The 21,434-nt window shown below is 40.0% G+C and overlaps 1 protein-coding gene across 32 annotated transcripts in view; it reads left to right on the top strand.

Moving 5' to 3' along the window:
- Positions 1–21,434, top strand: part of TCF7L2 (transcription factor 7 like 2) — a 226,048-nt gene that overhangs the window by 182,802 nt on the left and 21,812 nt on the right. For 25 of the 32 annotated variants that reach the window (XM_025190691.2, XM_006134984.4, XM_006134983.4 and 22 more), the window contains exons 5-7: positions 11,948–12,080; positions 14,441–14,543; positions 17,167–17,253. In XM_025190691.2, coding sequence (XP_025046476.1) covers positions 11,948–12,080; positions 14,441–14,543; positions 17,167–17,253 — 323 coding nt within the window. Of the gene's footprint in view, positions 1–1,957; positions 2,197–11,947; positions 12,081–14,440; positions 14,544–17,166; positions 17,254–21,434 lie in introns of those variants that run through there. The other 7 variants (XM_006134979.4, XM_075935454.1, XM_014579442.3 and 4 more) reach the window with 3 other exon arrangements.

Below are 21,434 nucleotides of genomic sequence, written 5' to 3'. Positions count from 1 at the left end.
TCTAACATTGAATCATTCCGTTCATTTAGTCCTCTTTCCTTTTCACTTAGGGCTGCCCTACCTAGCATTTTGGAAAACGTAATTGCAGGGCATCACAACCAGTGCACTGAGCCAGTCAAGTTATTAGTAAGTTCAGTTAGGAGCTATTTTGAAGAAACTTACTAGATTCTTGAGCTATTTAAGGAGAGGAGGTAGAAACAGGAGGTCTGGGATATGTTGGCTCATCATGTTGTTTCCATTTTCCTTCTGTCTTTTGGGAGAACCAGAAAGCAAATTTTTAGTTTAAAGCCCATCCCATGTGCTGCATTTTATAAGTTATTGTTCCTAAATGATTGGGAACTGTCCATCACCAGCAAGAGAACTTTCAGTTTACTTAAGAAATTGCACGTGTGACAAAGGCAGCGGCTGGAGTGTGGTAGCCGCTGTGAATAGAGGGAGGGAAGGCAATTAGTTGCCTTGTTGTTGGGGCTTTTTACTTGTCAAACTGGAGTCTGGTTGCTTTTGTTATTGCCATGTAAAGGGAAATCGCGGGGTTTTGTTTTGGTATTAAGGCCCTTAAAGATTGCTGGCTGACACATTGCACGCGAAGGCCAGATAAGTACAGATGAGGGGGAATGGGTGGCAGTAAGAAAAGAAAATTGTTAGAATTCTCTCTCTGTTGATTATATTCTCGTAAATCTTTCCAAATGGTTGATGTCGATTTTTTTTTTTTTTTGGTCAGTTTTAATCCATGTGCCTTGAAAATTAAGCCACTGCTTAAAAAACAGACATCACAAAAATAAACGTGGAACTATTCAAGGTGTCGCTGCATGAAGCCGTGTTTGAATTAAAAAAAGCAAACTTCGTGTGAATCATCCTACTGTGTACAGGGAAATAAATGTTTGCAACTCTTCTTTCTTCATGTCTGCTCCGAAGATGTAAATCCCATACCATGATGACGGTAACTTTCAATATGTGCAGTGTCTTGCTGCATTAACAAACTCGTTTACGAAGGAGGATTGGTAATTGCTAGTGGTTATATCACTTTTATGATGTTTGCTTGCAGAGTGGTTAAACTTCAGTCCTACTTTAAAAAAATAAATAAATGTCAAGAAATTACCATCAGTGAACTGTGGATTGTACTTGAGCTCAAATTTAGAATACAGTCCTTGTAACTATCCATCTTAGGTGGCTGTACTATGTAATAATAGTCTACTTGGCGAAGTTACAAGATGTAGGGAGACTGTCACCGGTGCTTATTTCATTGATGATATATGGGAATCCTTTTTGGTCCTTACTCGGGAGCAGCTTTTGAAAATACAATAGTGGTGGCGAACTTCTTTAGACAGCAGTACGAAAAGCTCTTCTTCTGTCTGTCTTCTACAGTGGGGGTCAGTTTAAAAAAAAAACCCTTTAACACTGGAAGAAAACGAGGAGAACCAGAGCTAATTGCAGGAACCTATAAAGTGTCACTTTTGTGTTACAGCGACAAGAAAATAGACTTTTTTTTCCATAGCGCTCTCTCTCTCTCTAAGAAATTTGTTTTGAGGTATATGACAGTCATGCAGCTAAAGTGAGTGCTTGCTACACTTAGCTGATCATGCTCCCTCACGACCAGCCGTTGTTTCCTCGCTTCACTTAGTGGTACCTGTACAGCTTGAGCTGTGGTAGCGTTGTCATTGATTTCCAAGGTAACTGCTTTTTTAGCTGTCCTGAGCAGGCATACCTGAGCAGGAAAGTGAGTCTTCCTTCCCACAACCCCCCTCCCTGACAGGATGGCGAAGTGATATAGTAGAAAATAGAGGAGGTTTTACTAAATTTTGATGTCCACAGCTGACAATTTAGAAATAAGACACTTTTCGCCGCCAACATGACAGCGGATTTTGAGCCTTCAGAAAGCACCAGGCCAAAAAACGGGAGACATCTTGATCTTTTAAGACAGCTTTTCCAGTATTTTAAGTGAAGGGGGGGGGGGGGAGGGGAAAAAAGAGAGAGAAAAGCTGCAAGGAAAATAATACAAAGCCAGCACAATTGGCATCTAGACATTGAAGAAAAAAAGTTTTTGAGGTTAAGAGAAGGAAAGACAAAGCTGTTATGTACCCGAGGGATGCGATTTTAGTGGGAATGGAAGATTTGAGTGGTAAAGGAGGAGCACTTGCCTCTGGGTTCTCTCTATTCCAGCAGTTCGGCTGCTGGCATCTCAATTTAAATTGCTGGGTGAGTAGCACTTTTTGCGTGCACGCGCTTTTCAGTCTTGACCACTGAACTTCTTATGTGACTCTCTTTCTTTATTCTAGTCCATGCAAGAGAAAAAAGATAAAGCAGCCATCTCAAGCTGTGACCTTTGTTAGATACTTTTTTTTTTTTTTTTTACAGTGAGCATTTTTAAGGGGGGGTGGTATACCGTGACACTTCTTAATGCTGTAATAGTTGCAAAACAATGGGAAGCAAGACTCTGCTCACGTACAAAGCAGTACAATAATCCAGAAATGGTTTGAGGGTTGTTTCTTCCCCCTCGTTTTTGTTTTGTATTTAGAAAGGGGGGGAAATTGTTGTTTTTGTTTTGTTTTGTTTTCTGCAGGGAAGGGGTTGGGATGTGTGTGCATGTATTATAGATATAGAACAATTGTTTAACTAGGGGAAAGTACTAGTGTATATTATACAAGTAGTAACATTCACACGGATTATACAAATTCATTCTCTATCTTTCATTTATTTTTTTTTTCGTGTTTTTAGTTCAAAGCTTTCAGGAGTTCAGTTCTATTATTGCTTTTACTAAGAGCCCTGAATGTGCAAATTCTTTGTTTTTAGGGGAAAAGGTTGATTTGGAGACTGGCCGGTGTATAACAATTAGGAGTTTTGGAAATGACATTATTCAACATTGGAGGTATAAGAAAGAGCCTAAATCATGACAAATACTTTTGTATAATGGTTTTTAATTCCTATTTTTGGTACTTTGTAATAAGCATTTACATTTTATAGGAAAGGATTCTTTAGAAACATAGCCCTGCTGTGTAACATGCAAATTTTAGGGAGATTCTTCAATCGGTGATGGAAAAAAAGTTTTTTTTATTTAACTTTCATTTAATAGAGAATAGAATGAGTCTTGCTACATTGTTTCTGTATTCTCAATCATAAGAACTCCATTGGTTGTTTTTTCATATTATATATTATAAAAAGCACACCAACTACTTTAACCAGTTGTACTTTCTCCTTAATTATACATGAGAGAGAGAGAAATTACACAGCTAGTGTTTTTAGAAAGCAGCCCAGTTTCACCGGAAGTTTTCTTTTCCTATCTGCTGTATTGTCACTATCTTTAGGAAGAGGGAGTTGTTATATTCCTATGTAGTGGAGGCGGTGATGCCTTTCCCTCGATAGTAAATTTATTGCCTTTTCTGCTACAAAGCCTTGATGTAGTGAAGTGTTGTAAAGATGTATATTTTCTTCCAATGTGAAAAATGAGAGTTACTCATCTCCTTCTTCTTTTACAACGTATTTTTGTAAACACAATTTCTCTGAGATTAGTGAAAAAACCTTTGCCTTGTATTTTTACGGAAAGGTCTCATTGAGGTTTAGTGCGAAAAGCCTGAGGGTTCTGTAGACATGAATTTCTTTCCTTCTATGATATTGAGTGTTTTTAACATTCTGATCTACACGACTCAACATACACACATGTAAACTTTTAATGTATTAAAAAAGAATTGATTGGCACTTGGTTTCAGTCCATTTTTATGACTCCGTTGTTTTCTTTCATTGCATGAGATTTTAGCGCATGAGCAATGATCACAGTTAAAAATGGAATTGTTTGGGCTATGAAGTTCTGTTACTCGGTACAGTCAGATATTATTAAATAGTTCAGTGTGTTGGGCACACAATGCAGGGCATCGCAATCACTAAATTCGAGGTTTTGAAAGATGTAATAGAACTAGAATGTCATATTTTCTTTAATCCATGTTTATATATATTAATGCTTTGTGGTATTACTGAAATAGTAAAAAATGCCTAAGTATATATACATACCTCCTTCCTTTTAAGGAAGTTATTGGGCCTTTAAAAATAAAACCTACATTGTGGCTATCACTTTAGGTACAAATAACTAATTTCTAGGTAAATCAATGTAATTATTTCTCCTACAATATACGCCTACTGCTGAAATATGTGTGATTTATATGTAAGAGATGAAATGCCATAGGATGTTACTCTTATGGAGACACCATCTATGCAGTTGGGTAAAAGCTTGATTACTGTACTGTTGGAACTGTTATGTTAAAAGTTATTTGTGCTAAGTAATGAAGATAAAGTAGATGCAAGGCAATTACATGATCACCTGTTTGTTCAGTCACCTCTGCCTCTCCTCCCTCAACTTTTCTGAATTCTGATCTGTAGGTTTGTTTTCTCTTTTCTTCTCATCTTTAAGTTAGGTTCTGTGTTTTTCTTCTCTTATGCATGTTTCAGTTTCATTAGTCTCTATGGATCCCCATGTCCTCCTTTTCCAGCCATTATGCTGTTCCTTTTCTTTGCTTACTGTTAAAGCGCATCCTGTCTGTTTGGGAATCAACTGCGTGTTTGAAGAGGGTGAAGAGTATTTACCAAGTTGGGACAGGAACAGTGTATATCCTCTTTTTCTGATGTTAAGAAAGAAAAAAGGATCTTAGGTTTGAAGGCTTCTTGTATCCTCAACTGCCTCAGACTTCTGGAAACAAAGTATCTAGCCAGTGATGCTTATATTGGAAATCTTCTTATTTGCCTATTTGGTTATAATTATGTGATGCAGTAAAGTAATGGAAAGAGAAGCCTAGATTTGTATAGGCCATGGCTCCCTTACACAAGAGGTGACCGATTTAATCACAGGTTGTAAAGATCAGATGGAAGAAATGCAACTGAGAGCTTTCTCTTTTATTGATTAAAAATTGGGAAAGAGCAGGGCAGAAAAAGATTTTCATAAAGTTAACTGGAAGCAGATTTTGAAGGATCTCTGAAAGTTCTAGTTTGTCTGAACAGGCACTTTTCTCTGACCTGGCATTACCGTAACTCCATATGGTCCAAGAACTATAGCACTATTTACTTTGAAAAGCCCGAGTTTTGTTTTTCATTCTAATTTTAATTGCTATGGAAAGATTAGCATGCCAGCCAGCTTTAAAGGCAAGATCAGCAGTCCAGTTCCTCTTTTACTAGCAATAACAAGACTTCACTAATATTTTAAATTATCCTAGCATAATGCCTAAAAACAGTAGGTTGCTATCCAAGATCTGGTTCCATTTCTTTTAAACTAGCTAGTTTGTAACATGCTAATTGTTACCAGTTCAGTTTTCTTTTTGTGATTTGTAAGTGGAAATTTCCTGCGCATCTTAAAGATTGTTTTCCCCCTTTCAAAGGTCAATATATCTTCCTATTGGAAGAATGCAGAAAATGTCAAGTGCGGAGGGGTGAGCAAAAATGTGATGCTTCAAAACTCAGAGAGGACTTGAAAGCAGGGGGTGGAAAGGAAAGCACTCACTTTTCTTAAGTGAATTGATGAGCATTGCAAGTCAGGAAACTGCCTTTGTGTTTGTTTGAGAAATTCAGGCTAGAACAGATTTTGGAAAGTTGGCTGGTTTGTGTTATGGTAGGTAGGCCCTTGTTTGTTAGAACAATTCTGCAACCATGTGGGAGCCATTGAAATCAAGAGAGAGAAGAAGCAGTTAGAAGTGCAGAAGTATTTTTTGGTTGAGGAGGGTTGTCAGTCACGGACTGTGAGGGATATTGTCCCTACACATGGTTGTCTGTGCCCCTGTCATCATTTGTGTGAAGGAAGAAAATGAGCCTTTTTTTAGCAGGGTGGGTTCTGGTAATCAATAGAGGCCTTGTCATCTGTTACAATAGGCAGTTAGCTTAGGGCAGGACCTTAGGCAGAAATGAGCTACATGGAACTGCAAAAGGGCTCAGGCCACTGTATTTGCTATAATGGGGCCAGGGGAAGTAGATTTCAAGAGAAAATGCTTAGTGAGGTGTGAAAACATTCCTTTAAAAAAATACATCGAAAGGCCACTTTAGTAGCTTAAACAGAATTGACTTAAATCTTTATTCCTAAAGAAAATTCCCCATCTGTGTTTTTTTAATCTCTCTCTCTCTCTCTCTCTGTCTCTCTCTCTCTCTCGTTTTCTTTTAAATCACTCTGAAATATTGACGTCAAGGCCCTTTGGGTTTGGTGTTGCCTCGTGATAGTTAACAGTGCCCAGCACAAGCGGTTACTTGAGCATTTTGAATAAGATGGTGAAGAACGCAGTGACGGTTGTCTCCAGGTGGTCTGATTTGTTGGGCACACTGAAATCCTGGGAGAATCTTCCTGTTCGTTAAGGAAGATTCTGTTGATCTGATTAAAAAAGTGAGAGAGAGATAGATTCGCCCAAGTGTAAGACCAACCAGAGATCATCAACGAGATGAATAAGACAGTTCTTTACCTTTTCACTGGCTGTATGCAGCATCAAAGATGTTTACTTCTGTTAATATTTTACTGCTTTCAATCAGCATGGTTATAACTGCAGCATCTGAAAAATGAAGGGAGACAAGGTTTACACCTACTTTTGTTGTGAATTGGTCCTGAGTCAGTACGCAGAGCAAGCCGTCCCTGGGAGGGCCTCGTAATACAAGACCACTATAGACCTTCTGCATCCACCCTGGAGGAGGGGGGAGAAAACTAACAAACCCTCTTCTGTGCTGCTTTTGTTTTATTGTACTAGGCTCATAAAGGCACTTTCAGGCCCCATCTTTCTTCTGCAGAAAGAAAAAGCAATAGGGGAGTATTGAAGAGGAGGACTCGGAAAAAAGACAGGCGGAGCCATAGCTCCATTTGTTTTCACTATCTGTTGATTAATAGGTTTAGAGGTGAATGCAAGCTTTCATTCCTCTTAGGTTACCCATAGTGGAGGAAGGGTGGGAGGTCTTGGATACAAGAGCCTAATCAATCTTTTGCTTGCCACGTTCCAAATTAGGAACAGTATTGTGGGATAGGTAGGGGTGCCTAGGATAGTGGCAGAACATCTCCTGCATGCTAGCAGAACTTGATGCTTTAAGAACACTTGAAAGGTTAGGGGTCAGCCAAGAGGGTCTGTCCCCCACGAAGAAGTCACAGGAACTATGCATATAGAATGGCAAGGTTTTAAGCTTTCCTTCTTGCAAAAAGCCCCCTCTGCCCTCCATCGGTAGCTATTCAGTAAATAATTATAGGTACTGACTAAGAAAACAAGAAAGATTCAAGGTTGGGATGACTGGCTTGGTAGTTAGACCAAGCAAGGCTTCTACATCAATGTAACCACTACAACCCAAGTTCCTCAGTGTCTTAAGGAATTTTCTGTTTGTATTTTTGTGTCAGTTTTTAAAGATGCCCTGTTAACCTGGCATAACAGATTTCCTGTTTTCTGTGCTACACTTTGCTTTGTGTTCTTATTAACATTCCTTTGAATATGCACATAGTTTTTATCGCGGAAGTCAAACTGCACCCTGCTATTCAGGAATTGTAGTAACAGAAATTTCCTATTAAAAGATTTTTATTTTTGCATCTCTAATATAATGAACAAAGTGTGATTATTACGTTATCACTCAGGCGAGCAAGAATTAGAAGGCTGGATATTTTAGTGACTGAGCATTATACAGTTTATATTGGCTTCTTCAGTAGATTGTAATTATTAATTGGAGGGAAGTGTTACCTTCATAGCAAATACACACATAGTGCTTTTGTTTTAATGTCTCTGCCACCCAGCAAAGACTAGTGCACAGTGATTTCACATGCAATTGCCCACAAGTTTCACCTAAATTATTCAAATTCTTCTTGGGGAGGACATGGATCTGCATTTAATCCATGTCCATATTAATATCCTCACTCCTTCCATGTCTTCCCAATCCATATCCATCCACAGTTCAGCTTTGTTTTTGAATTCTGAAGGTTCAGTTGGGACTTTGACTCTTCTTTGGTTATGCATTTCCAAAAACTGTATCAAATCTCTGTGGAGAGATTTAATTGTTTAGTCCCGGCGGGTCTGATTTAATCTTTCCCATATCAGGCATCGCCAATCCAGAAACACAAACTTTTGTTGTCATTTGTATTTTGTCGTCCTCCCTCTGCAATCCAAATCAGGAAGGGATGGGAGAGGGTTCTCTATCCCAGTGATTCTCAACCAAAGGTCTGAGGCCCCTTGGGAAGGCCATAAGTAGGTTTAAAGGGGTCCCCCAACAGGGTTGACATTAGATTTGCTGGGGCCCAGGGCAGAAAGCCAAAGTCCCAACATGTAGAGCTGAAGCCACAGCCCTGAACCCCACCACACGGGACTAGAACCTAAGCAACATGGAGCCCTGGGCAGTTGCCTTACCAACTATCGCGTAGCGCTTGCCCTGCCTTTCATCTGCAGAAAAACAGTTGTCATGGAGTTTTTATAGCATGAGGGGAGGGGTCTGAAGGAAAAAGTTGGTGAAACCCTGCTCGGCAGGTTGCATATGTATGCTGTGGGTCTGTGTAAGTGTGTGTGTATTGGGAGTGTTGTGTTCTCTTTCTGCTATTGCATTGTTGTTACTTTAGATGTAGTAGTACAGCTCCACTTTTCACATATGCCATACCATGAAAGTAATGCTTCAAGTTGCTGTTTCCAAAGGAGGAAACAAATCCATTTTTGAAAGACTGATTTTTATCTTCTCTCTTAAAAAGTATTAGAAAATTATACTGCAGAGAGAGCAGTTGTGCTTTGGCAAGAGGAGATGGGCTTAAAATAATCTACTAGGTCTTTACTCTTTGTAACATTTATGATAGACCTGGTTATAGCCCTTGGAGAGTGTTAGGGATGGCACTTGTTACTCGGGCAGAGCTCCCGTTGACTTCAAAGTGAGACGCAAGTTCACCATTCCGCCTGCCCTTGCCCACAACATAATCCTGCCTTGTGCTGTTTTTCAAGGGAGGTGATTTAAGGCAGCTTTTAAAGACTCACTTATTTAGTGGGTTGATGCATAATTGGCAGTTCTTCAAAACCGTGTGTCCCTTCCTCTTGTAAATTATTGGCTATCTCCACACTGAGGTAAGATCCCACCTCCTCTACCTTTTTTGATCTGCTAAATACAGAATATTAAATATAATACAAAATGCAGAGAAATCCAGGTTGGCTGTAGTGAAGTGATATGACTTCAGGTCAACTTGCAGATGAGCAGTGATTGGGGGTTTTTTGCCTTGTTTTAAGGTACAGCTGTAATTTGTCTCACCTCCCCAAACCCTGCAACTGTAATTTGCCCCACCTCCCCAAATCCGCTCCCCCCTTCTTTCTCTCTCTCTCTTTCCCCCCTTTCTCCCCCCCCAAACTTCCAGATCTTATAAACCCATACTCACATGAGTCATCTCTTTAACTTCAGAGGGACCCAGTTGTGTGAATGAAATCTATTCACCTGAGCAAAGGCTTGCAGGGTCAGGCTCAGACTCCTGTTTCTTTGTGGGCAAGGTGTTAAGTGAAACGATAATTTGTCTCTTCATCCTTGACTCTCGCCATTTTGCAGCTGTATTGTAGGGGCTCTTGGCACATCAGAGCTGTGGGTGGTGGTTTCACACAGTTTACATGTGCTGCCAGACCCAGGCCACCCCAGGGGCTGATAAGTATGCAAAGCCAATATGGTTATTATTGAGCTGGTTGGACTAGATGACCTCCTGAGGTGTCTTCCAACCCTGATTTGCTGTGATTCTATGATTCTAAATGTTATTTTTGTCAGTTTGTCTAAACCCTCTAAAGCGGTTTCCTTTGTTTTTTTAATTAATCAGCTTGGGTTCTTTAGAGGTTTCTGTCAAAAATAAAACTTCTGTAAAAGCCATACCTTACTTTATTAGCATACTGAGGTCTGGCTGAATACTTTTTCAGCCTGATATCTAGCAGTGCCCTTGCATTTGCTCCTCTGTACCACTTTTACCAGCCACACTAGGTGTTATCCAACATTAAAGATTCACACTTCTCTTGGCCAGTGATTCCTTCTTGTTTTCAGACATTTGTTTTGTACAAAATGTCACATGGTGCTGCATGGAGAACCATGATAGTTTGGACAATGATTGTCTCTTTGGACAATACCTAATGGGACTTATTTGAAACCCTTACCACGGTTTTCAGTATTTCCAAACTTTCTGAGGAATTTCGCTCTTACGAGCATAGGTAGGGATCAAATCCAGTCATGGGACACCACGGTGTAAATGGAGAGTAACTGTTGTGGTTGAACAACAAGAAGTCCTGTGGCACCTTATAGACTAACATATATTGGAGCACAAGCTTTCATGGGCAAAGACCCACCTCGTCAGATGTTAATGGTTGTGGTTGAGGATTGTAGTCTTTATGACCTATGATCCCATGAGCACACTACGTTGTAGTTGGCATAGGTTTACATACTAGCTGTGATCTATGCCACACAACTACTATTTGGCACACGCCACTACGTGAAGAGATAAAGAAATAAAAACAAAGCTAAAGTTGTGGAAGGTAGCATGCAAACTGTTCTGTGAGTCTGCCCATCAGTAGACGATTGGGCAGACATTAACCTACATTTGACATGTGGGGTTTTTTTCCCCCCAAACTCTTTATGCTTTTTTTTCTCCTGAAATTATCTCCCTTTCGCAAAAGCTGGAAATATAAATAAATGTTCTTTTAAGAGATGCACAAAATGTTCAGACTGAGCTCAAGTCATACTTTGTTTAATGCAGCCCTAGGGAAAAAGGAAAAAAAAAAAACCTATCTTCTTGACAACTTTGTACTGGCAAGTTTCAGCCCTCTCAATTTTAGTGCCCTTCAGAATGGAGGATTAGAATGAAAATGCCGACAGACCCTGAACTGTAGTGGCGCTAGTGGGCGCTGCTTGAGTATCACTTTTTTCTTTTAATGTGATTCCTTTTACTTGATGTTAATGCAAGTTGTTCCTTACTTAAAGTAATAAAAGGAAATGAAGACACATTCTGAAATGAAACTTGACTCTAATCCATTCATCATCTAATACTAGCCTCTTTATCTTTGCTGGTACCTAATCTGGTTAAATGTCCCTGTTGTAGGATTTTAGTGAAAATCCTCTGTAGGGAATAGGGTTTTTTGCAATTGGATTACTTGCAGTAAATGGTCCAGCAGTTCACTTGTTCCAACTTAATTTTTTTCTTTGTGTTTTGTAAGGGTAGGTAACAGTTCAGCCTGCTCTTTCTTCCTGTCTGTATTTCTTTCTTCAGAAAGAAAGAAAGAAAGGAAGAATACTTTTGCTTGTTATAAAAACAAAACAAGAAAAATCTCATGATATCTGCATGACTTTTAAAGGTGGTGGATTGTTGGTTTTTTTTGACCAAGTGAGTTTTCATTTCACACTCTGCATCTAAATTCTTGCCATTATTTAAAATTTTCCATGTTTTAGTGGCACAATTCAGCAGTATCCAGTTAACTTATTAGGGCTATCTGTTGAATTGATAATTAATCAGGTCTCCTTTAATATGCAGGTGATCATCTGGTAGCTTAGTGCAGCCAAATGAAGGGAATACTCGAAAATTATGAGGACTTTTTATGCAGCTTCTTTATTAAAAGAATTGTAAAATGTAGACTGGTAGCTGGGAGAGAAGGGACAGACCTTCAGGTCACTAAGCATTTGGGTTTCTTGCTAATTAAACTGGGGGACTCTTATCAGCATTTCATTGAAGAGCTTGCATGCATCACAGAGGTGAAGCGTGAGGAGTCATAAGAAAAAACTCGGTGCCCCATAAGGAATGGGTCAAAGAGAATAAAGATTCTTACCCACTTACTTGCGAACTGGTAGAGTTCTAACAGGACGGGAAGAGGATGAAAATTGCAGCAGAAACATGGAGGGAAAACATAAGAATCACTTTACAACTCTTGCCAACACGTATTTCTTTAGATAATTCCTATGGCTTTGGGCGGGGGGGACGAGTGTGTGACATTGTTAACAGAGGGTGTTCCCCCCCATTTCCCTTTTCTTTTGACAGTCTAACAAAGTGCCAGTTGTGCAGCACCCGCACCATGTACACCCTCTCACGCCGCTTATCACGTACAGCAATGAGCATTTCACACCAGGAAACCCTCCTCCACACTTACCAGCCGACGTAGATCCAAAAACAGGTAGGTAAGGAGTCTGGTTGTGAGGGGGTTGGGGGAGTCATGCATGTTGTTTGTTTTGTGGGGCAAATTACTCATTCAGTGGCAAATAGTTGTGAAATATACTGGTAGATACCTAGTTTGCCTTTTGAATTACTCTCCTAAATTGGATATAAACATGTTGGGCTAAGCTTTCATAAAAAGCCCAGGAAGCCTCATAAAGGACTTTGAGCCTGCAGTCATTTACACCTGTGTTTCTGTGCAGCAGAAGCAGAAGAAATAATACACATTTAGCTCTCTGCCTGATTTGCGGAGCAACTCAAGGAGTTAAACGTGCTTTCTGTGATCTGCATTTTCAAAATTTCAGCTGGAATTTTAAAGGTGGTAGGTCGCAGCCAGTTTCAAAATGAATCTCTCTGATTCCCCCAAACCCATTGTTTCTGTGTCAGAGGTTCAGCCGTTTTTCTCTTATAATGTTGAATTTCTATCCACCCTCGCTGCTGAGTTCCAGCCGCGCACTTGGCAACTTATTTTTCTCCCAAATGTACGTCTGAGTTCACTCTGAAAGGCAATCTTCTGGAATATAGAGCAATGTAAAACCCTACGTGGATTTATTGGTATTCACAGAATAGAATTTACATGTTATGCTAACTTTAAAAAAGGGGTCTCTGTTTAACATGAGGCCCTGGAGGAGTCATATAGGATATGTCTCTGCTGCATTAATACACCCATGGCTGGCCCACGTTAACTGATGTGGGCCCATAGGGCTTAGGCCGTGGGCTATAAAACTGCAGTGTAGACATTCAGACTCAGGCTGATGTCTGGGCTCTGAGGCTGTACAAAGCTCAAAGGTCCCGATCAGCTGGCCCCAGCCAGTGAGGGTGTTTTACAGCAGTGTAGTGATACTGATCTTATCCGTCTCCTTTCTTCAGGCTCCATAGAGTTCTTAGTGGCAGCGTTTTGTTTTGTTTTTGTTAATCCAAATCCTTGTTAGTTAATTAGAAGGTAACTTTGAAACAGTGAATACATGTCAGGGTTTGTCAATAGTATGGCTGTGTGCTGGGCCTGTCATATGCAGATAAACTATCTAACCCCCAGCCCATGAAAGAGCTGGTTCACTATTAGCTGTTCACTTTACCCACCGCAGTTTTAATTGTACTTAATGCTAACTTTCCCTGGCTTAAAAGGAGCCATCTAGCCATCCCTGGGTATTGCAAGTGAATGGCATAGTCAGCCACTCATTTAAATAATGGCAGTACAGGGAATAGCTTTTAAATGGTTATCGTAAAACATATGATTAACGTCTGTAGACTGTTTACTTTTCTTCTGTGAACATTCTTTCAAGTGTGCAAATAGCTCACTGTTATGGTTAAAGCTCGGTTAATCTGTTTGGTTTTTGTAATGGAGAAAAAGCAGTGTCTGCATGAAAATGTCACACAGGGAGATTTAATTTAGAGATTAAAAGCTTCCTGAGCGATTTAAAAAAAAATAGTTTTCAGCCACGAATGCAGTGCCCCTTCTTTTGAATGCTCTCGCTTTTAGTTCTGCTGCTTGCCATGTTGTTGGAAGATCCCAGCCCTATAAGTGTTACCTGAGGAAGTCCCATTGATTCCAAAGGAACGGGTTGCAAGATGAGACCTTATATTTGGAGATCAATTCTTTTAGATCTGTGGATCTGCACAGCAATGTGAAATGTTCTCACGCCTCTTCTTTTTTTCCAAAGATTATGAGGACTGTGTTATCTCACCTTCAAGATTTTAGGGTAGATTGGAGGTACAAAAACAAATGCCTCATGTACACTCCAAGTAAGAACATTCGTACAGGGTCAGACCAAAGGTCCATCTAGCCCAGGATCCTGTTCCGACAGTGGCCAGTGTTAGATGCCCCACTTGAAAATATAATGGTGTATTTTGGAGGCTTACTCGAAATGGGATGAAGGCGGTGCCACAAGGAGAGAAGTAGCTAGGGGCTCCATCCTCTCAGAGGGAAATCTTGAATGATTGCGAGAGGAGACAACCATCTTTTTGTTCTCACCTAGCACGGTGAGGTCCATGATGGAACCACAGGGGCTACTGCAATATCAATAATGGTCTTTGATTGGTGGTAGAGGGAAGGAATCAAGCGCGCGCACACACACACACACACACACACACACACACACACACACACACACACACACACACACACACACACACGTACGTCTTTCCATGAGACTCATTTACTTACAGTCCCAAGTGGTCCATTCTGGTAAGTGCAGGTTTACTGGAATTAGGAACCAACGTCATTAGCATAACTGTGGCATAGAAATGTATGTGATTTTTCTGTCCCTTTTTATTTCTTTTCCTGACCCGATATTTATGCCATTTCACTTTCCTCTTCCTTAGGAATTCCAAGGCCTCCGCATCCTCCGGATATATCTCCTTATTATCCGTTATCACCGGGCACTGTAGGGCAAATCCCCCATCCGCTAGGATGGTTAGTACCACAGTAAGGAGTTCCATTTTTTTATTTCCATTTTATTTTTTGACATGTATAATTTTTATTGTTTTTTTAAAAGTGTGTGTGTATGTATTGAGATAAGTATATTTGCCAGCTGGCACTTTATGATGTGGGTGAATTGATAATTGCTCCATAAAGATTAAATAAACTAGGGGCTCTGATACCAAATCATATGGTATTAAGCAAATATGGACACTCAGGCTCCATAACACATGTTGACTTTAACGAACCAATGGCCTGTAGGCTATAAATTCATAACCCCTCTGTTAAAAACCCTTTATCGATACATTTTTGCTGGATCTCTCATTTTTCACAGTTTGATTTTTGTGGTGGCTGATTATGATTTCAGGGATGTGGTGTTGTTCTTTTTAAATAGTGAAATCATTAATGTGACTTAATTGCAACTGCACTGACCACTCTGTGGAGCCCAGTTTTCCATGTTGGGAAGGGCAATTAGCTGGCAAAAATTGGATGAAACCTGGTAGCAGTTTGGGAGAGAATTTGTATTCAGGACAAGAAAAATGAATTAGTTCAGATTAAAGATGTACAAGAAAAAAAAAACCATGGGGCATGTCCATTTGTTTGTTTTTTAATGTGTTGCTTTGTACATGTAGCACACGTAGAGAATGGGAATCCCTTATATGTAATGCTGAGAGTCATTGGTACCTGATGCCTCTATGTTGCCATCTGTGAAATGGGTTTATAATACAGTACCTCCTTGCCCTTACATGACTTTTCTGTAGTTTCATTGATTATTGCTTGTAAAGTGCACTGATGTCCTGAAAGAAAAGAGTCTCTGCACTATAGTATACATTTTTATTTCCATAAGTTATGTTATTCCCATAGAAAGGATATTTCAGGCCTCACTGATATTGGAAATCTCAGGCTAAGTTGCAGGACTCATGTCCTGGGGCATTATGCTCTAAGTTGTTTGCTCTAGGCACATTGGATGAAGTTCACCCCTCCTTGAGGAAACGGGGTATATTTAATTCGTAGAGGCAGTGCAGTTCATATACACACAGAGAGAGCTGTAGCCAAGAATAAGGAGTGGAACTCAGGTCCTTCCATGGCCTCTGCTCCTGCTATGGGCAGTCCCCGGATTACTAGATATGCATATGTGGATTCAGGGAGACCGTCACATGACCTGCCCTCTGTGACCCTCCCTCAGAAGTCCACACAAGAGGTTGTTCCACACACTGCTCCTCCTTACGGTGCCTGACGAGGAGGGTTTGAAGTTCATCCTTGTGCTGGCTCTTTGCAGTGGCTAGCCCACCCCATCTACGCTGTTCTCAGGCATCGCCTGAGTCTTGAGTATTACTTGTTTATTATTTGTGCGATAAAGAAGTCCACACTCCTGACATATAAAATAAATACACTTAGTGTGTGACCAGAAAACCGGAACATTAAAGTGAGAGAGTAATGGGAAAAGGGCACTCATATCTTAGCTATGGCTGGGAGACCCTTTTTACTCCTTCTAATGGAGCCATATTGTATCTTGACATTTGGGGACATCTGCGTCATCTTTGGGCCTTAGATCATGTCTTCCATATGTAGGTGCATGTTGCCAGAGGGTTTGTTGGACAGTTTCCTAATCCACGTGCAAACACCTACTTGCATATCAGGAAGGAGGCTTATTACCAAAACTACCAATTTACCCTGCAGTATTTATTTATCTACTCACGCGTTTTACATTATTTTTGTGGGGCCTTTGTTGTGGGTTGATACCAATAATCCCACCATTAAAAAAAATCAAATCTTTGTTTCAGTTTAAAAAATAATACCACCATCTAGTAAAGGGACATAAAGGGTTTTTATTTTAACTTCTCTATACTGTTTTTGTTTCACAATCAGCTACTGCACCCACCTATCCTAAACTGGCCTGGCTATCTCAAATAGGTTATGCTTAAAGAAAAAAAGTATCCTATCAGCACAGCTGATATATATATTTGAAGGACAGATAAAAAGAAATAGCCAGCACAGACAAATCTCAATCAGAAAAAGTTGTGTGTCTTTCATGAGGATGCTGCTTTGCATGTTGCTGTATTTTTTAATTATTGTAATGAGGTGTGATTGTCTATTGGTTACCCACAATACTTCTTGGGGACTCTCCCCCGGTAACTCTTGTCAACACTTGTTAATCTGACAAAAGGCTACAAATTAAGCTCTGTTAATTTAATGTTTTCTCACCGAGATCTAAATACCGAAAGAGGCCCAAAGCGCAACTGAAGTCCTTTGATTCACTGTACTTTATTTTGGTATAAATTTACATTCATTATTGTTTTCCTTTGGATGTGTAGCCCTCAATTAGTGTGATGGCTCCATTAAAGCAAGCGAGACTTCGCCTTTAATTATTACAACAAAACACCTAGTTTCAGCTTGGGGAGAGGGTCTCTATTGACATAAGCAGAGGTTATAAAATTTAATTAGCCATTCCTATCAGATTTATGGCATTCAAATTGTTCTGTGTTTCTTTCCTTTGATCCTTGCTGTACAATCCCCAAGATTTTTGTTCTGATCAAATGAGAATAAAGCTTACTGTGCAGAGAGAAGTTTAAAAAAAAACAAAACCCTTTTTTCTTTCTCTCACTATTTTTTCCCTTCTTCTTTCCAGGCAAGGTCAACCCGTTTACCCAATCACAACAGGGGGATTCCGACATCCCTATCCAACAGCTCTGACTGTCAATGCTTCCATGTCAAGGTGAGTTCAAAGTACTGCAGTCCTGAATCAAGGGCAAATGTAACTCCTCTTAACATTGTCTGTAGAGAAGTGTGTAGGAAACGCATTTGGGAAAGCATTTAGTGAAGCAGTCATTTTCAGTTTGCAAAAACCCAAATTGTCCCGTCAAACGAGAAAGGGAGTCTCTGACCAGCCTTTGAACTTCAAGGGTTGGGAGGGTGGGGGCTATGGGTTTTTTTTCCCAAAGCCAACTAATTGAAAAAAAGGTAGCAGTCCATGACGTTGAAAAAGCAAGAAGCCGTGACACGTTTTGCTTTCTCAGTGGCTATCATCCAGAGCAGAGCTCTCTGTGAGAAAGGGGAGGGTATAGGTGTATTATTATTATTCAGGCTGAGCTGGAAGGAAGGTTTTTGCATTTTTTTTTATCCTGTTCCAAAGCTCAAAACACTGGTAGTCAACATAAAAGTACCTCCCTGACCCTCTAAAGCTTTAGAAGTATATATCTCTCCCCCTCCCTAGCTCCAATTAATTCCAGCTAATTTTCCAGGGGCTGCTAGTTTTATTTACAAACTGGTTGGCAGCACTATGTTTAAGTAATCACTAATTGCTCCTAATGATAGTTTTATTTGCTGTTCATCTGATTTTCAGTCTGGTTAATTAAATCGGTGGAGGTTTAGACTTTCCTGATGGGCTGAAACAGCTAATCCATTTTGATGATGGCACATAATTAAATTAGCATGCATTACATAGCAAGGTTCCACATCTCTTTCCTCCTCCCCCCACCCTTACATCTCTGCAGTTAATACAAGGTTAGACTAGAGAGGAAGGTTTGAGTAGAGAATGGTAACTCCTTGAGTAACAGAAACCAGTAGGCAGGGCTGAAGAGTGAGCGGGGAATCACTCTATATATGTTAAAGACATAAAATAAAATTGATAACAGAAAGTGTGCTTGTTGATACAATGAATAAAAAAGAGACACCTGAAAATGTAAATTTGTATGAAAAGGCCCAGTGCAGACAGAGATCCAGGGCTTCAAATGAAGTGGCAGTTCCCATTTAGTCTTTAAAATATGCACAAAAGATTTGAAGGTGTGAGGTGAGGCAAAGTAGAGCTTGGTTTAGTTTAATTATTATTAGTGAGGCTAGTTTCTTTCTTTTTTTCTTTGGGGGGAGCACATGCCATATTCCCAAGACAGGCCTTATGAAAGGTAGCTAGTTAAAAAGAGTATACAGCAAATTAAATACATTATTGTGGTAATGGGACTACAGAAGTACAGGTCTATTATACTTATGGCAGTTATAGGGAATGTAGGATCCTTGCCCTGTTCTGGCATACCCTTTGATATTCATTCCATTCAGCAGCAGGGCCAGGACTTCTCAGAATTAAGTGATGGGTCATTATACTTTAAACACCATGGAGAAGCCTAGATTGGCAATTAAACAGCACTTGCTGACACTCGCTTGTGCCACCCTGTGACCCCCTTTAGATTGAGATGTTGGAGCTCGGGGCCCTCAGCCTGCTAAATTGGTAGCAGGCACTTCTCCTGACGAGGGCTGGCTCTGAAATCTGCCGGCTTCAAAGGGAGCAAGATCATGTATAAACCATAATGTGGGTGCACCGTGGCTCAAAAAAATAAGGCAGGAATAGATGAAATGTTACAAGTGCAAGGGGAAAATGAGAGAATAATGACAACTCTAATGCAACTCAAAGCAGAATTGTTGCACAGAAAAATGCATCCCACTGCTTGTGCATAAAATCAAGGCAGGCAGATGACATCCAGTTAACAGAAACATGTCAACAGTGAAGTAAAGTGAGAGTGAGTAAGAGAGAAGCCCCTGAGACAGCCAGGAACAAAAAATTAGTTGTCCTTAACAAGTTAAGGCTCATCATTATATTCTGGCTTGGAGCCATAAAAGCAGACAGGGGTATATAATGAGCTGCTTAGAATTTTTAGGATGTTTATTGCGATTCATGGAATCGCATCTGAAGAAAGGAATTTCTGAGGCAAAGGTGTGCGTATGGGGTGGGGGGGGAATTGCATATGCATGCACACACAGTGGTTTTTAATCTGGATTTTTATTACACACACATGCACATACACATATGGAGATACTGAGAAGTCTGTTTAGACACCTTTATTCTTTTTTTTTCTGCCCAGAAACATCTTTTTGTATTTTACCAAGCAGGGGCAATCTCTGTTAGATAGAGCATCTTAAAATGTGCGGTTCTGCGCAAGTTTTCTCACATGTCCCATCAGCTGTGTGTGCATATGTGAAACAGCCTTGCAGACAAAATAACCCAGCATACATCAGTAGGCGAGTAATAGGAGCTTGCCCTCCCAAGCTAAAGAGCTGAGAGAGAAGGCAGGGCAAGACTAGGCTCAGTTCCGAAAAACACCTCAGTACAACGCTGCAGAGGAGTTTTGAATATGTAATGGAAATAACTGTGGAATATACTATGTACCCTCTCTCCAGATGTGAAAATCAGTGTGACCTATTCCAGTTTCTCTCTCACACACATACCTCTATGCACACTCTGTCTCTCTTTGTCTCTCACACCAGTAACGCTCACGCACCCACCCCTCAGAAGGTTCTAGTCTTCATTCCTCCAGAACGGTTTTAAAGGCTCCCCCTAATTACTGGCACTGTGGTATTGACCTTGCCCGTTGAGAGCACTTTTCTGCCCAGAATGTTCCTAAGGGCCTTTACCATCTTAATGGTCACACTTAATAATTAAGGACACAATTATAAATAATTTATGAAGGGTTAATAATTCTTAATCATTGTTTAACCCATTGTTAGCATCCACAGGTTGCTTATAACATTCTAATAATGTCCTCCTAACACCAATCACCAGAACCACTATTAACAGCTATCACAGGATTATCCATTGAGCTTTTATTACCCCTTTATAAATTATTCATAACTGTATTATTAATACAAAATGTAGCCAACTTAACCAACTGATGGGTAAACAATACACCCACCACTTAAAAGCAGCCACCTCTGAGGTGAATTCGGGTAATAGTTTAAGTGTGCACTGGACCACGACACAGCAGCTAGGCAGTGGCAATGAAGAATGCCTTTTGTAATGGAAATTTCAGGGGAAATTTAGTTTTGCAGAATGTAATTACCCACACTGGAATCACGCCAGCTTCAGAACTAGCACTTCCTAGCTCCGACTTCCATGCGACTATAAATAAATAACCAAACAGACTTGGAATCCAACCCAACGTGCATTGAAGGCAATGGGAGGGTTCTGTTGACCTTTTAGGTTTGAATTAGGCCTTTGAATCCTACTTTGAAAGCCAAAAACATAACTAAAAACTTGCAATCCCAAACTTCAGCTTAATCTCCCTTTCCCTAATGCAGTGACATGTTGTATCTGCAGTTTATTATCTCAGAAGGAAGCCATTCTCACTATTAAACAATAAATAGACGTTCCTGGCAAACACAAAACCTCTCTTGGACAGCTGCCACTACTGAAGTTTACCTATCAGCAAGCGATTATTCAGTGGTAGTTGCCTGTTGACAGAAGTTGCCACCTCTTTGAAATGTAAAGTATGATGGGTGAAATCCTGGCTCCACCAAAGTCAAGTTTTTGCCATTGACTGCGGTTGAGCCAGGATGTCTCCCAATATGTGTGTGGTATATGTACGTACATATAATTAATACATGTGTATACACATGCGCACATACACGCAGTTAAAAGGGCTGGTTTGAAAGGCTGACTTTACATTTCTCTACAAATAAAGGAAATTATTGCTTTTAAGGTAGGGTGAGGTTGGGGTTTGTTTGTTTTTTTTCGTTTTTAACCAGCTCTTATTAATCATGCCACACACAAAAAAGTATTTAAATCAATTTTTTTTATTTCAACTGAGATTTTCTGATCAGATAAAATCTCTCTAGCTCTCTATCTTTAAAAAAAAAAAAAACAGATTCTTGATACCAGTGGGCTCCGCATTTTCTCTGACAAGCAGTGTCCTTCTGCACAGAGTTAGCCTTAGATAGAATTTAATTTAAAAATTTATATATGTAGAATTGATATATGGAATCTGCTTAAATAGATTTTTCCATGAGGTTGATTTAAGTAGGGAAGAGATTGGAAATTCTGACCCTAGTGAACTCAGTGTCAGAATTCCTATTGGCTTCAGTGGGCTCAGGATTTTGCCTTGTTTTTTCCCTTCACAGTGAGTTCCCACT

The sequence above is a fragment of the Pelodiscus sinensis genome, chromosome 8 (assembly GCF_049634645.1).
Source record: "Pelodiscus sinensis isolate JC-2024 chromosome 8, ASM4963464v1, whole genome shotgun sequence".
NCBI classification, from domain to species: Eukaryota; Metazoa; Chordata; order Testudines; family Trionychidae; genus Pelodiscus; species Pelodiscus sinensis.
This window is presented reverse-complemented; position numbering and strand designations above follow the sequence as displayed.